The sequence below is a fragment of the Parambassis ranga genome, chromosome 17 (assembly GCF_900634625.1).
Source record: "Parambassis ranga chromosome 17, fParRan2.1, whole genome shotgun sequence".
Lineage (NCBI taxonomy): Eukaryota > Metazoa > Chordata > Actinopteri > Ambassidae > Parambassis > Parambassis ranga.
In genome coordinates, this window is record NC_041037.1 from 7,280,762 (window position 1) to 7,295,100 (window position 14,339).

Sequence of the window (14,339 nt, forward strand, 5' to 3'; positions counted from 1 at the left end):
AAAAGCTGTCAGGAACACTTCCCTATGACTGTAACGATGAGGTGCCTTCAAAGAACATAATCACTTACTTTGGTGCTTACAGTCTAGTAAATGTATTTTGTTACAGTCCACTAGCAGGATTGTCTGTGTCCACATGGTAAACAGTTCGACATTCACTCTCCTTTAGTGCTTTTATTTTTCATTTAGTCTCTACAAACTCCTGAGGGATATATCTGTCTCTTCAGGCGCTAAAAGCTCCACCATGTTGAAGAGCTAGTTGCTAACAGGTTTTGCCTGCTGTTTGGCACTGAGCATGTTATGTACAGTGGTTTTTTAGAACTTTTAACTGAAAACATTTGCCTGCCTGCTGTTTTAGATGACATTATGAGATATGTGAGAGTGACCCAAAATGGGTCAAAATTAAACAGCAACAGTGATATTTTGTGCTTAAAGCTCGCTTTAGGGATACATAAAGCCAAGTTAAGCTGTCTGTAAACGACCCACGTTGTACAAGCAGGCTATAAAATGAAAAAAGACCTGCAACATGTTCTACAGCAAACAGCCTACACACAAAAAGTAATATACTGTCAGCTAGTTTCATTCTTGAAATGACTCTTCTGTTTTCAGATGGCAGTTTTAGCTGAAGACTTTGCATTCCTCTCTAATATTCCTGTACCAATGGATATCACTGTGGCTGTGGTCTACTCTGTCTTTGGTGAGTTGAGTCTACACAATTTTTTAATTAAACACCTGAAGAAACCAACAATTAATTTGATAACTGTGAGTTCTACTGAAGTTAAAATGAATAACAGCCTGAAGGAGGACACTGTGTACATACTTTATTACTTTTTTATATTAAATATGTTGTCATATACACTGTGTCTAACACACCAACATAAAGGGACTCTAATAACAAATGCTATGGTTGTGTCACGTACTAAAAACACATCCAGGTTAACTTTCATCTCAGTGCTTGATCTTGTTAGAATCCCTACATTTATGAGCTGCATAATATGAGCTATAGACTTTTCTTTTCTCTCTGGCATGCTTCAGGCCACACTTTAGTGTTTCAGATTGCAGATGGCAACCAAATCAATACCCCTCTCTTCATAGACGCCCTCCAAGTTTGTCCTTTGTGGGCTACTGTGGAAAAATAGTGTTACAACACAAGGGAAAGAGGACTATCCCCTTAAGTAGATACAGCATATTGCCAAAAGTATTCACTCACCCATCCAAATAATTGAATTCAGTTGTTACAATCACTTCCATGGTCACATGCGTATAAAATCAAGCACCTCTGCATGCAGACTGCTCCTACATTTGTGGAAGAATGGCTCTCAAGAGCTCAGTGAATACCAGCATGGTACTGTGATGATGCCAGGATGCCACCTGTGCAAGAAGTCAAATAGTACAATTTCCTCACTACTAAATATTCCACAGTCAACTGTCAGTGTTGTTATAACAAAGTGGTCAGAGTCAGTCACTACAGACCTTCAAACTTCATGTGGCCTTCAGATTAGCTCAAGAACAGTACGTAGAGAGCTTCAGGGAACGGGTTTCCATGGCCAAGCAGCTGCACCCCAGCCAAACATCACCAAGTGCAATGCAAAGCGTCGGAGTCAGTGGTGTAAAGCACACGGGCACTGGACTCTAGAGCAGTGGAGATGCGCTCCCTTGAGTGACGAATCATGCTTCTCCAACTGGCAATCTAATGGACTAGGTGGGTTTGGCAGCCGCCAGAGGAACAGTACACCTCTGACTGCATTGTGCCAAGTGTGAAGTTTGGTGGAGGAGGGGACTATGGTGTGGGGTTGTTCCATGCTCCCAACTTTGTGGGAACAGTTTGGGGATGTCCCTTCCTGTTGCAACATGACCGTGCACCAGTGCACAAAGCAAGGTCCATAAAGACATGGATGAGCAGGTTTGGTGTATGTACAGAGTCCAGACCTCAACCCAATAGAACACCTTTGGGATGAATTACAGTGAAGCCCTTCTCATCCAACATCAGTGTCTGACTAGTCCTTCTAGAAGAATGGTCAAAAATTTCCATAAACACACTCGTAAACCTCGTGGAAAGCCTTCCCAGAAGTGTTGAAGCTGAACCCTATTGATTAAGAATGGGATGTCCCTTAAGTTCATATGTGTGCAAAGGCAGATGAGCAAATACTTTTGGCAATATAGTGGCAACCAGCAGCTTAGCTTAGCATACCTTTAACTGTAAACAACTGAGTGAACAGCTAATTCTGACTCAATCCCCCAACCAGCAGCACAAAAAAAATTAATTTGCCTAAAATGAATGGGGTAATTATAACAACTTGGTCTGCTTTATTTCTGCAGGTGTGTGCTCTCTGTTTGGCAACAGCACACTGCTGTATTTCTCCTACAAGAAAAAGCACCTCCTGAAGCCTGCTGAGTACTTCATCATCAACCTCGCTATTAGTGACTTGGGCCTGACTCTGTCCCTCTACCCTATGGCGATAACTTCAAGTTTCTACCACAGGTACTAAAATTGGAAACTACTGCAGCATTAATCAAAGGAAGAAAAAAAAAACTAAAGACAAAGTGACTGTTCTCACCACCAGAGAATGGGATACTTTCAAGTGAAACTGGCTATGGGGAAGACTTTTTATAGGTATTTTAAGTCAGACACCCTTTCATATTTCATGGTTCATTTAACAATATGGTTGGTTAGCAGTATGATTGCCTGTGAGTTCACAGATATGGAGTGTCATGCTCAAGCTACTCTCTTCTTTTCCCTTTCACACCTTCTCCCTCATTGATCTTCCTTCTCCGTCTTTGCTTTGCATCGTCCTCTTTCTCACACCCTCTTGCCCTCCCACACAGGTGGCTGTATGGGAAAACAGTGTGCTCCATATACGCATTTTGTGGCATGTTGTTTGGCATCTGCAGTCTGACCACGCTAACCCTGCTAAGCATGGTGTGCTTTGTGAAAGTATGTTATCCGCTCTATGGTAAGTCTTCAAAGAAGCTATTTTTGCTCATTGAAAATGACATTGGATTAACCATCACACTCCTAAGTGGCTGACTGTTGATTTATCTGTGGAAGGAAATGCAGTGATAATCCCTCTGTGAGGCACTGCACATTAGCCTCTCTTTGATGACTGACAAGTTAAGGGGCTGCGCTCAATAAGAATTACTTTTGAAGTAGGTTAATGCAGGGCAATTGGGCTTTTTGTTTGGCCTCAAGAAAGTGTGCGTTCTGTTCAGAGTCATAAAATGGTCTAATATACAGGAAAAGTTACAAGCATCATTACCTGTAAAACTAAACTCATTTTAAAATACTTATCAGTCATTGTGGATTGTACCTAAAAACTGGGACACTTATCGACTTATGCGTTTAATTATCAAATCCTAACAGACATGTCCATATGTATAAGGCTGATGTTATATCACACTGATGCTGCAGACAGTTGGTGTGACATGTAATGCTCTACCTGAGCTAGTCTGACAATGATCAATCCATGTAATTACCCTGTATCCCTTTAGCACGTCAACAAAATGGACACAACTGCCAACCTGCCTCCTGTCTTGTGGGTGAGGGAAAAATACTCCTAAACTGTAAACTATAGCAGCAGATGGTTTGTTAAACTAGAAAGGACAGATGGACTCAAAAGAAAGTTAACTTACTGAACTCTCTGCCAGTCAATGTGTATGGAAGAGGATCAGAGACATTTGAAAAGATTTTTTCTTTCTTTTATGAGTTTTTTCCTCTTAGAAAACTTTTCCCCTCAGAATTCTGACTTTAATCTCAGAATTTTGACTTCTTTTTCTCATATATCTCATATATAATGGACGTTAACACTTTAAAGTGACCGTCTCATTCAAAAATCAGGATTGACAATTGGATTTGCGTGTCCATACAGACCTGAAAAAATCTCATTACCCAAGAAATATCAGATTTAATGTGCTACCTTTAACCAATCATAACTCGTGATCCCATTACTAAGCATTGCTCCCTAAACATCCCCATGTCTACCAGATCTTCATTATGGATCATTGATTGGTCCTGGTAAAGTTAACTTTCCCACTCATAGATGAGCTTGTAGGCTACAATATAACAATAAGCCACTGGTAGCTGACGACTTCCAACCAGAGTTGTGAAGAGCAGCACTTAGGCAACACATTCTTCCCTAATAAAGGAAATAAATGATTGTCAGTCAATTTTTTAAGGCTTACGAAACAGCTATCATTGTATGTTCAAGGACAGAGCAGTGACTCTGAAATGGGTTTCTTGAGAAACATCTTTTTTTTTTTTATCAGGCCGGACAATGGGTCTTTGTGTCTTTTATCGTGAGGGCCATGTGTCCATCACTTACACAAGCTGCCACACTTAAGTGTGATGATGCACATGTCTTCTCTCTTCAGAAAGGAAGGTTCTCATCTACCTTTACATTGTAGCAGACATTTTTACTACAAAATGCCATCACAGACAGATAAAGCAGGTAGATGTATAAATACACCGGCGTGAATAATAAATAATAATAAACTTCTTTGTTTTCACAGGAAACAGATTTAATTCTCTTCATGGCTGTCTCCTCATTGCCTGTGCTTGGGTGTATGCCCTGCTGTTTGCTGGCTCCCCACTGGTCCACTGGGGGGAGTACGGACCTGAGCCATATGGTACCGCCTGTTGCATTGACTGGCGCCTGTCCAATCAGCACACAGCAGCGCGCTCTTACACTTTGATGCTCTTTATCTTCTGCTACATCCTTCCATGCTGTATTATTGTAGCATCCTACACAGGAATTCTGCTCACAGTGCATGCATCCCGCAAGACTATGGAGCAGCATGCATCGAGGCAGACGCACACAAGCAGCATCCACGCAATTATTGTTAAGGTAAATGGTGCTTGAAAACTTGTGAAATCTAAAATATCAGCAGATTTTACTGTCCTGCAGCAAGACAACAACAATAAGGACACAAGTCATTTCGCAAATAAAATGGTTAAAGAACAAAGTACATTTTTTAAAAAGAAGTAGTCAAGTTTTTCTGAATAAATAAATGACCATACAAAATTTCTCTTTTGTTTGTTTGTTTGATTGGGTTCTCTTTGCCCACTTTCAGTGCTTGTGTGAAATCATTTCTAGCTTTGCTGTATTACCACCAACTCCAACTACAAACAAATAAACAAAAAAGCTAATGTGGTCCTACAACTAAAGGGTTGACATGAAGGCCAGGCTTCACGAAAAGCATGTCAAAGTATCCTAAAAGATACAAGTCTTCTGTCGAGATTCGCACACCTATGTTTGTAGAATAAATTGGCAGTGACCCCAATAGATCCTCCCTATGATGCAGCTTCTCATTAGCAGGAACTGGCTGCAGTTGTACAGTGTGATGGATGAGAGGCTGCTGCTGCTTCTGCTGCTAAATCATCATATACTTTCTAAAAAGGACTTTATACTACTACTTATAAAAAGGTATCACCAAACTTGTAGAATATTAAGGATATTGGCCAAATGTTTCAGGTTTCAAGGATAAATGTTCTAATTAATCCAGCCAAAGAAAAGGTGTCATGTATGTACTATAAATACTCAATTATTGTCCACTACCTACAAAGGTTAGATTTGTAGGTAGTGGTTTGTTGAGAATTAACGTATATGCATGTCTTTGTTCCCCACCAGCTCAGTGTTGCTGTCTGCATTGGTTTCGTTGCTGCCTGGAGTCCATACGCTGTGGTGTCCATGTGGGCTGCCTTTGGACACATTGAAGCCATTCCTCCTCTGGCGTTTGCCATTCCTGCCATGTTTGCCAAGTCCTCCACCATCTACAACCCAATCATCTACCTAATGCTGAGGCCCAACTTCCGCCGCATAATGTGCAGAGACCTGGGTACCTGCCATGCCTGTCTGAAGAGCTGCCTCTGCCCGCATGGCCCAGTCCGACTTCTCACAATCCACAGACAGACCAACCAGTGCCCCCTATCCAACTGCTCTGCTGCACCACCTACAGTACAGCTGAAGGATCACAGCTGTGACAGGTGCAAAGATGCTTTTGAATGCTTCAGACACTACCCACAAATATGTGGTGTCACTAACCCAGCTGTCAATAGTAACTTATCGAAGGATCAGGACACGCCAGTTTCCCAAACACGTAAGCAGAAGGCTGAAAGTGTGCACCACAAGAAGTCCCTGTTAGCCACCATGTGTGCAAAAAGGACTTCAGAAATGGAGAACTTCCATATAAATTTAGAGATGGTTCCAGGGCATGCAAAAGTGGCTTGGCCCTGATTTATCATTTCTATTGTTTACAGAACATTTCTGGACATGTTCTTTTAAAAATGTGCAATTATTAATTTATGTTTTCAAGAAAAGTCCCAAAGTATGCTATATTTCTGAAGTCTTCTTCTTCTCCTCCTCTTATGTCCTTCTCCTTCTGGGCCAGCTGTGCTTTACTTTGGCTAATGTGACACAAGACAGAACGGCAGATTGAAGGAGGCAGCTATAATTTGAGGGGTATATTTAATTTTCAGGTTCATTAGTTTTTGAATGACTTGAATGAACAAATCAAGGCTGCAGTGACTCAATGAGTTTACAAAACATAAACAGTGCAGTCCCATTTGATGGGTGGCTAAAATCTTATTCTTAAGGACTACATAGGCTGAGATGCAGGTTTTTCTCCAACTAAATTAGTTGTTGGCTTTTATTGGAGGCTATTTTGCAGTTTCTTTGAAATTTGTCAATCCCAATAATTGCATTTTTCCCGCTAATTTTAACCAACACTATTCCCAGCAGTATTGGAAAAATCTTACAGGCTCACAACAGATTAGTAAAGTTAAAAAATAAACTGTGAATGTTCATGTTGTATTCATAGATGAAATTATTCAGACATGTTTTTGTTTGCTAGCCCTGAAACATGAGATGAAAGTTGCTGAATCATTGCCTTGCTATTGGTTCATCAGTGTCAAGAAAAGAGAGACGACACCAGGTTAACTAATACGGAGTCAAACATGACCGTTATGAATGTTAAAGATGTTTTTGACAGCATTGTTATAAATGACTGCCATACTCATTTCTGTGCAGACACTTTTTTTTAATGTTTATTTATTTATTTTTACGAGTCCTAGCACTGCTAGTATAAGGTAAGCATAAATTCAACCTCAGTCTCATTAATTGATGGATGCTATGTTGTATTAATCTCACCATTAGCTTTTTAATCATGGCTTTGTTGAAAAAAGGGATATGACGTGGTTTAAAAGATAAGGCCTTTAAGGTGAGGACATTCCCCAGGTTACACAACACAACAGACGTCACGTTTCAAATTCTAGTAAAATGTTCTTATCTATGCCAGGCCCAACTATTGTTTGTACTTACAAATGCAGGTATAGATGATGGTGCTTGATGAAGTATAAATGTGCACATATATGTGCAGAATACATTGTGGCATAACACTATTACCATAGGGCACGGTATGTACTGTCTATATAATGGGAACTTTAAGTCAGTCTTTATTAAGTGTAAACTGGAATGTATGTTTTACTGCCTAACAGTATCTTCATTGGAGGACACAAACTATTAGGTTCATGTGTTCTATATGTTTGTTGTGTGTAGATTTGTAAAGAACATATATATCTGGGATCTGGGAATTCACTCGGGAGTCTCGAGCTATTGTTAGAATGTTTTCTTCTTATCAACTGATCTCAAACAGCTGTTCTGTGTAATCTAAATAAAATAAAATATTTTTTTTCATTGTTATACATCCTGGGATGCAGGGTCTAATCAGTTTAGATTTTGTCTATTGAGCCACAGGAGACCATTTTCATCTTTCGATCTGATAGAAAACGGATGTAATTATTAAGACTTGTCTCCCTGAACTTTATCTTTAATTCCTAATGGAAATGAAGGGATTAAATTCCCTCTGTTTAGTCAAGACATCATTAAGCTCACCAGGTAAAAGAGGGAGTGCCTGTTTGATTTGTGAAAACATACTATCATCACATCTGCAATCCATTGAAAGATCTATTAAAATGTGACTTCAAACAGTCTTCCTGTTTAAGCCTTTCAACTAGAGCTATTTTTCACATTTTAAAATAAATGCTGGTGTATTTAGACAAAGCTTGAAAATACACGCTTTGTATATTGCAGTGAAACCTTCTAAATTTGTTACTTAAGGCCTACAGCGAATACAGCGTGAACTACATGCATGGCAACACTTACAATATGTGACATCATTACTTTATTAATAGTGAATTCTCAGTGTAAAGGCTGTTTAGACAGTAATAAGCAAGTAGTTAGGTTGTAATCTAAGTGTTAATTACAAAAACACACAATTTAAAAAATGTATGTGTAGTTTATTTTGAAGGTTTGGTAAGGCTTGTGGATTTGTAAAGTGATGAACTGCTTGTTGCAGGTTTTTGTGATGTTGCGGAACAGTTTGGTGTAGCACACACAGCCAACATCAAGACTGAACAACAGTAAACAAAGTAACTGTGATCTATAATCATAACTACTGTATTAACACATCTCCAACAACATGCATCATAAGCACAATCAATCATTAACAGGGAGTCTGCACACACTTACACAGCTGATACACACATACCTTTGTTGTACTGTAATATGGAAACATTACATTCAAGTAATTACCCATGGCTGCACATAATATGTGTTACTTCAACACTATGCTTTTTGCTAGATTCTTTGTATAACCAACGTTTATATTTTTTCTTTACGACTATTCATGGGTTTCACAACTTTCATAATCATTGACTAGATCAGTTGTTGATTCATTGTTTGAGTTGGGCTGGAATAAATGTTCACCACGCACCATTTATCATACCAGGAATCTAGGTACATCATTTTGCCAAAACTACAGTCATTACGCATAATGCAATGAATCTTCCATAATATCAAAACAAAATAAAATGTCAAAAAACAAATACTAAAGTATTACATTTGTAATCATTTTTGGTTTGGCCTCCTACATGCAGTAAGCATGTCACATGATTAAGAACAGCCAATCATGACACGTATGATTTTGAAAAAAAAAAAAAAAAACCCACAATCATTTTAACACATTAAGTTCATAAAGACAGGTTTGGTAGAAAATATCATTTGAAAATGCTATTTGAGCTTATAACTAACACATTTCCCCCAAAAAAGGTGAGTTCCAGGCAGTGTTTTTTTAACACAATGTTTGTGGTAATAAAATAAAGAATTAAAACAAATAATGTTTGGTTAAACTGAGCCTCTGAGTCTGTACAAAAGTACAGAATGGGACCACCGGAGTTAAATCTGGGTGGAACAGCAGTTGTCCAGTATTTTCTGTATCACTTCTACCTTTACGGTTCCTTTCAGAGCACGGCAGAGATTCCCAATAGTACATCCAATGGATCCCTCCTTCATCTTCCAGCGCTCCAGCATCTGGTGCACCATCTCAGGCAGGCCATCACGGCAGTAGTCATGATCGATGGTCTCTATTTCAACACTGGTCAGACCAAGGCGCCGTGCACATTGCTTCCATTTGGCCCCAATGTTATCCCTCAGCAGGTCCAGGTGGTCCTCGGACACAGCATGGCCCTCTAAATGGGACAAAAACATAAATAAATTGTGTTGAACATTTATTCACAGAGTTAACAAAGACTTAAGGAATCATGTGATTAGCATTAAAATAAAGCCCCAAACTTTGCTGTCTGTGCTACCAACATTCTTTTTGCTTGTGTTTACCATATTTGAGTATGGCTTCTGTGATGGAATATTTAATGGAGCCATTAGCAGATGGAGAAAATGAACTAAGTGGGGACTCATAACTTCTGATGCTCATTGTGTTGTTGCTTCCAATCTGGATCCCACTGGCATTCTGAATGAAAAGAGGCCCTGGAATGAGCACAAAAATATAAGTATATATACATATATGTACACAGTTTCCCTGAAAGATGATGCAAAAAATTACTAAACGCATTGAGATTTAGTATTGGCCAGAACAGGCATTGTTGTACCTTGATCTTGTAGTGAGCCACACTTGGAAGTAGCCAAAACACGCCCAGAATTGACATCAGGCCCATAGGTATCAGACACTTGGTAAGCTGGACAGGATTGCTGCCGGTCATAGTGGGAATGTGGATGTTGCTGGTTAAAATGTTGCAGAGAAGGTGTGCTAGCAGACAAAGGCAGGTGGGTTGAAGTAGGCAGGAAAGTGTTCATTGGCTCATACTGCCCTGGTATGAGGCGATGCCAAGTCTCTTCTTGGCTGGTGGGGTGCTCAACTTTAGTCCAGGAATGGACAGAGGATCTTTCTTGCTCTGGTTGTCTTATAGCGTGATCTGAATTGCTGAATTCATTTTGCAGAAAAGGATTTGAGGAGATTTTAGGAAAGGCGTTAGCAGCATCAAACTGATTGTCACAATTATAGCTGCCATGTTTGTGGTACTGAAACTCCCGATCCAGCTTCTCCTCCAGTGCTGATGGGCTGACGTCGGCCATAGCATCTGACTGAATAGACCCCACAGGTGGCTGATAGTGGAAGCCATGCAGGTCCTCAATACTGGCTTCAACTGGCACAGAGACACTTCCGTCTGAACTCACCAGAGGAGCAGGGCCATCTGCTGGGTATGGACAGATTAAAGTAATGCAGCTGCCCTTTTTCCAAGCGATTTGGTACATGTAGGAACAAAGAAAGACAATTGGGCTCACCTCCCGAATAAAAGGTCATTGACAAAGATTTCATCTTCTCAACAAGTTCGTCTGGGCCTTCATATGATTTCTGCACAAAAAAATAAAATGAAAAATAAATACGTAGATGCACAAAATCTGTATTTATACCCTGCTACCACATAAAATGAAACATATATTTACCCTCAGAACAAGTAAGTCTTCCTCTACCAATGGTTCAAGCTTTTCCGTGTAGAAAGGAAGAAAGTTGTCGTTACTCTCTGCACAAAACAAAAAAGGATGTAAAGGAACAATATCTTCATATTAAGGTGCAGGGATCAAATTCCTGAGCTTAAAACGACAGACTGCTGCCCTTCGAAAATGCTACAGTACACAATGGTTGGACATATTCCATGAAAGTAAAAATCTTGAACCCAGTCTGTATGATCAACAGTGTGATTTCTCTGACCATGTACAACCAAATTCAAAACATTGATATACAGTTTTATAGTATACATTTAATGACAGGTCCATCTTTTAGCAGCAAAATATTAGTTTAAATTACTGCCTTATGTATGCAGATTAGTTGTGCTGAAGGAGAATTAAAGTTATTCTTTCTACATTTTTCTGTTACCTACAGTATGATTATGGTTATTTTCCACTATGTGCCTTAATGCTAATACACAAACACACAAACTGTACCTTTAAAAGTTGGTCGTTTCTGAGGATTGTGGTCCCAGCATCGTTTCATAAGCTGAATTATCTCTGAAGGTGTATCATATGGAATGAGGTTCTCTGCTGGTCGTTCACCGTTACGAACACACTGGCTGATTTGCTCCTCACTTCTGGCATCTGGGGATAAAACCACATTTGTAAAGCTGACTTGCTGTTCCATCAGATTGATTAGGTTTATATTGTTATGTTTTGGCATCCCAGCTTACTTGCATATGGTTCTGCCCTTGTCACAACGACCCAAACCACAATTGCAAAACTGTACACATCAGACTTCTCAGTGGATGGTGTGTGTATACTCTCCAGGTGCTCCGGAGCCATGTAGCTTAGAGTGCCATCACCTCTTGCCCCACCCGACTGCGCCTTATTGCTCTTCCTGCGAGACTCCTGCTTTGAGAGCCTGCTCCATGTCTGGCATGTGGCCAGGCCGAGGTCTGCAATCTAAGCAGGACATAGGAACAAATAAATATTCTCCATGTCTGTAAATGCATAAACTTTTAGGGGTAATTTAAGATACCTTAATGTGAAAATCCTTATCGACTAAAATATTCTCTGGCTTGATGTCTTTGTGTATGACATGTCTTTCTGTGAGGTATATCATCCCTTCTAAAATCTCTAAGATGATCCTTCCTTTGATGGATACAGGCACATCCACCTAGAAACCAGAATTTAGTGTATTTAACACACACATATATATATATATATATATATATATATATATATATATATATATATATATATATATATAATAGTAGCACTTTCAAGTGTGACTATAAATTTTTAAGCTGCTAACCGTTTCTAACATGACCAGCAGGTTGCCTCTAGGGATGAGCTCCATGACTAGTGAGCAGTCTCTGTCCTCCATAATGACACCTAGTAATTTGACCACTCGCTCATGGTTCAGGCTGGCCATGATGTTCCCCTCATCCAGCAGTGACTTTTTATTTTCCCTACAAAAATAGAGCAAAAAACAGATATGGCATGTGACAAGTGCAAAAAAGGATCATGAACAGATACAAGTGCTGGATTCCTACAGTAGAAAGTTGACCAGGTACATGGATATGAAGCAATTTTATTTTGTGGTTCTGTTATTATTTATTATAACTAATTTAATTAAAAGTTTTTGATTGTCTTTATCTAGACTTTGACTAGTCTAGTCTCGATTGAATATACCGTCTGCATATTCAGTTAAAATAATAATAATAATACACAGTGATACAGATTGATAGATAACCTGTAGACATGGTTAGGATAAAAGAAGAAAAATCTTTATCAATTTACTGTTTTTTCTAACCCAGCCTTTTTTAGAGATATTAGTAGCCTATGATGTTTTATACATAAGAGTTTGACAAAGATGTCATCTCCTCATCTAGTTTGCTTATGTGAGATTAGGAAAAACTGTTAATGCTGCTGAGCTGATCAACAGATGTTATCACTACATCCCCATTTCAGATAAGTTTACATCCCTTTTTTCTCCCCATTATAAAAGGAAGTGAACAAAAATCAGTGCATGCTTATTCACAGACTATCCCCACGATAATAACAATAAAATGTAATGCTATATACAGTTAACAGCTGTCTTTGATGTACTTAGTACTGTGAATATTTGCCAACTCTAATATAAATAACTGTGAAGGAGCTTTTCTTCAGTGTCCTACTGGACACATGATTCAAGTTATAATCTCTCGAAGGGGGAATACCCAGGACAGACAGTAACAGAGAATACTAACTCGCTGCGAAGAGGGCCTGTGTACATGGTCTTCAACACCACTTGCCCGAGGGTTACATGGTAGCACAAGTAAACCTCCCCGAATCCTCCATAGTCCAGGGGCTCCTTCTTAATGAGATCTGTCGAACTCATATGAAGCGAGGAATGACGCGCGGTGGCCATCCCTGTGAAGAAGAAGGTACCAAATTACAACTACAGCTCAGATACACCCATGCTATTAACGTGTTTCGCACATTAATACTATTTAACACAGAGACAGATATTGAGAGGAGACAAAGTAAAAAGCTGACGCATCGAATTAGCCATCCGTAACACCCAAAACACTTTGACAAGCTCACGATGTAAGCTAGCACCTCACATCTGCAAAAGTTTCCGCAACAAAACGAACTTAGCTAATATTATCCAACTTATTATCAATTAAAACAACTTTAAGGAACTAATTCTAACTTTTTACTTTTAAACTGGCATGAAACAGTTACCTAAAAGTGCTGCCAACTCCACGACAAGGACTTTATTCTTATTTCCGGGATTTCCTCGACGTCGTTGAAAAAGTGAAACCAGTTCAGCGGCATACAAAACTAAAAAACTACAAACAGACAAACATAGTCGATAACAGATCCAAAACAGGACCGCAAGTAGATTCAGGATTGAAGATGCAGACGCGTCCAAACAAAACACAAATACATGATATAAGAGTTAAAAGTGTCTGCCTCTCATTAAGGGTCTTATTTTGAGTTTTTTTTGAGACGCTGAATTCCCCTGATCGGCTGTAAATCCCGGCGTGTGACATTAATGCCACCTACTGGTCACTTTAATCTGTGCAAACTAAGACTGCAAAAAGATCTGATGCTTAATCTAGTGTATTGCTTTTTCAGCTGTATCTAAAAGCATAAATGGAAAGCCTACCCAGAATCTTAAAAAAAACAGGATGCAGGAAAAGCAAACTGTAAATGTACAATCAAAAGAGCACAGCGGATGCCTTAACCTAGAAAAAAACTTCATTGATAAAACAAGCATTTATGTGAAACTAGAGCGGGAAACCACCTGAATTGTAGCCTCTGAAAGTGTGGGTGATGTACGACATGTAGGCCTACATTTTGGGCAACCTATCTGTGAACACCCACACTATAAATGCCTCTTTTTACACACTAAAACCACAACAAAGTAGTATCATATTTACCTGTCTGGTATTGTCACATTTTTTCCTTCTGTTATTCTTATCTAGTGCTGGAAATTGTTGAATTATTTAGAAGAAGAAAAAAATCCAGGTACCTGTGACAGTAATTGACATA

The 14,339-nt window shown here is 39.2% G+C and overlaps 2 protein-coding genes across 3 annotated transcripts; one reads left to right on the forward strand and one right to left on the reverse strand.

Annotated features, from left to right (window-relative positions):
* The first annotated feature begins 606 nt into the window (after window positions 1-606).
* On the forward strand, window positions 607-6,227 carry opn7a (opsin 7, group member a). Its single transcript, XM_028428065.1, has 5 exons — window positions 607-694; window positions 2,317-2,479; window positions 2,824-2,951; window positions 4,504-4,838; window positions 5,622-6,227. The coding sequence occupies exons 1-5, from the start codon at window positions 607-609 to the stop codon at window positions 6,225-6,227; spliced, it is 1,320 nt and encodes a 439-aa protein (XP_028283866.1).
* Window positions 6,228-8,266: 2,039 nt separating this feature from the next.
* ripk1l (receptor (TNFRSF)-interacting serine-threonine kinase 1, like) lies at window positions 8,267-13,795 on the reverse strand. Of its 2 annotated transcripts, none has more exons than XM_028426816.1 (11): window positions 13,527-13,795; window positions 13,049-13,211; window positions 12,112-12,268; window positions 11,836-11,973; window positions 11,528-11,759; window positions 11,289-11,438; window positions 10,791-10,867; window positions 10,629-10,698; window positions 9,935-10,537; window positions 9,663-9,812; window positions 8,267-9,517 (listed from the first exon to the last, which is right to left on the reverse strand). In XM_028426816.1, exons 2-11 carry the CDS (start codon window positions 13,207-13,209, stop codon window positions 9,225-9,227), a joined length of 2,031 nt encoding a protein of 676 aa, XP_028282617.1. In that variant the 5' UTR covers window positions 13,210-13,211; window positions 13,527-13,795; the 3' UTR covers window positions 8,267-9,224. The 2 variants fall into 2 exon arrangements, with proteins under 2 accessions (XP_028282617.1, XP_028282616.1); XM_028426815.1 differs by having other exon boundaries at window positions 9,935-10,540; window positions 13,527-13,794.
* Between the last annotated feature and the right edge of the window lie 544 nt (window positions 13,796-14,339).

Bases quoted from the DNA above. Each gene is read 5' to 3' on its own strand.
- opn7a (XM_028428065.1), top strand. From the start codon at position 607: ATGGCAGTTTTAGCTGAAGACTTTGCATTCCTCTCTAATATTCCTGTA. The intron at 2,952-4,503 runs GTAAGTCTTCAA...TTGTTTTCACAG, and splicing joins AGTATGTTATCCGCTCTATG to GAAACAGATTTAATTCTCTT. The intron at 4,839-5,621 runs GTAAATGGTGCT...GTTCCCCACCAG, and splicing joins TCCACGCAATTATTGTTAAG to CTCAGTGTTGCTGTCTGCAT.
- ripk1l (XM_028426815.1), bottom strand. From the start codon at position 13,209: ATGGCCACCGCGCGTCATTCCTCGCTTCATATGAGTTCGACAGATCTC. The intron at 11,439-11,527 runs GTAAGCTGGGAT...TTTTATCCCCAG, and splicing joins AAGGGCAGAACCATATGCAA to ATGCCAGAAGTGAGGAGCAA. The intron at 9,813-9,934 runs GTACAACAATGC...TGCTCATTCCAG, and splicing joins TGGCTCACTACAAGATCAAG to GGCCTCTTTTCATTCAGAAT.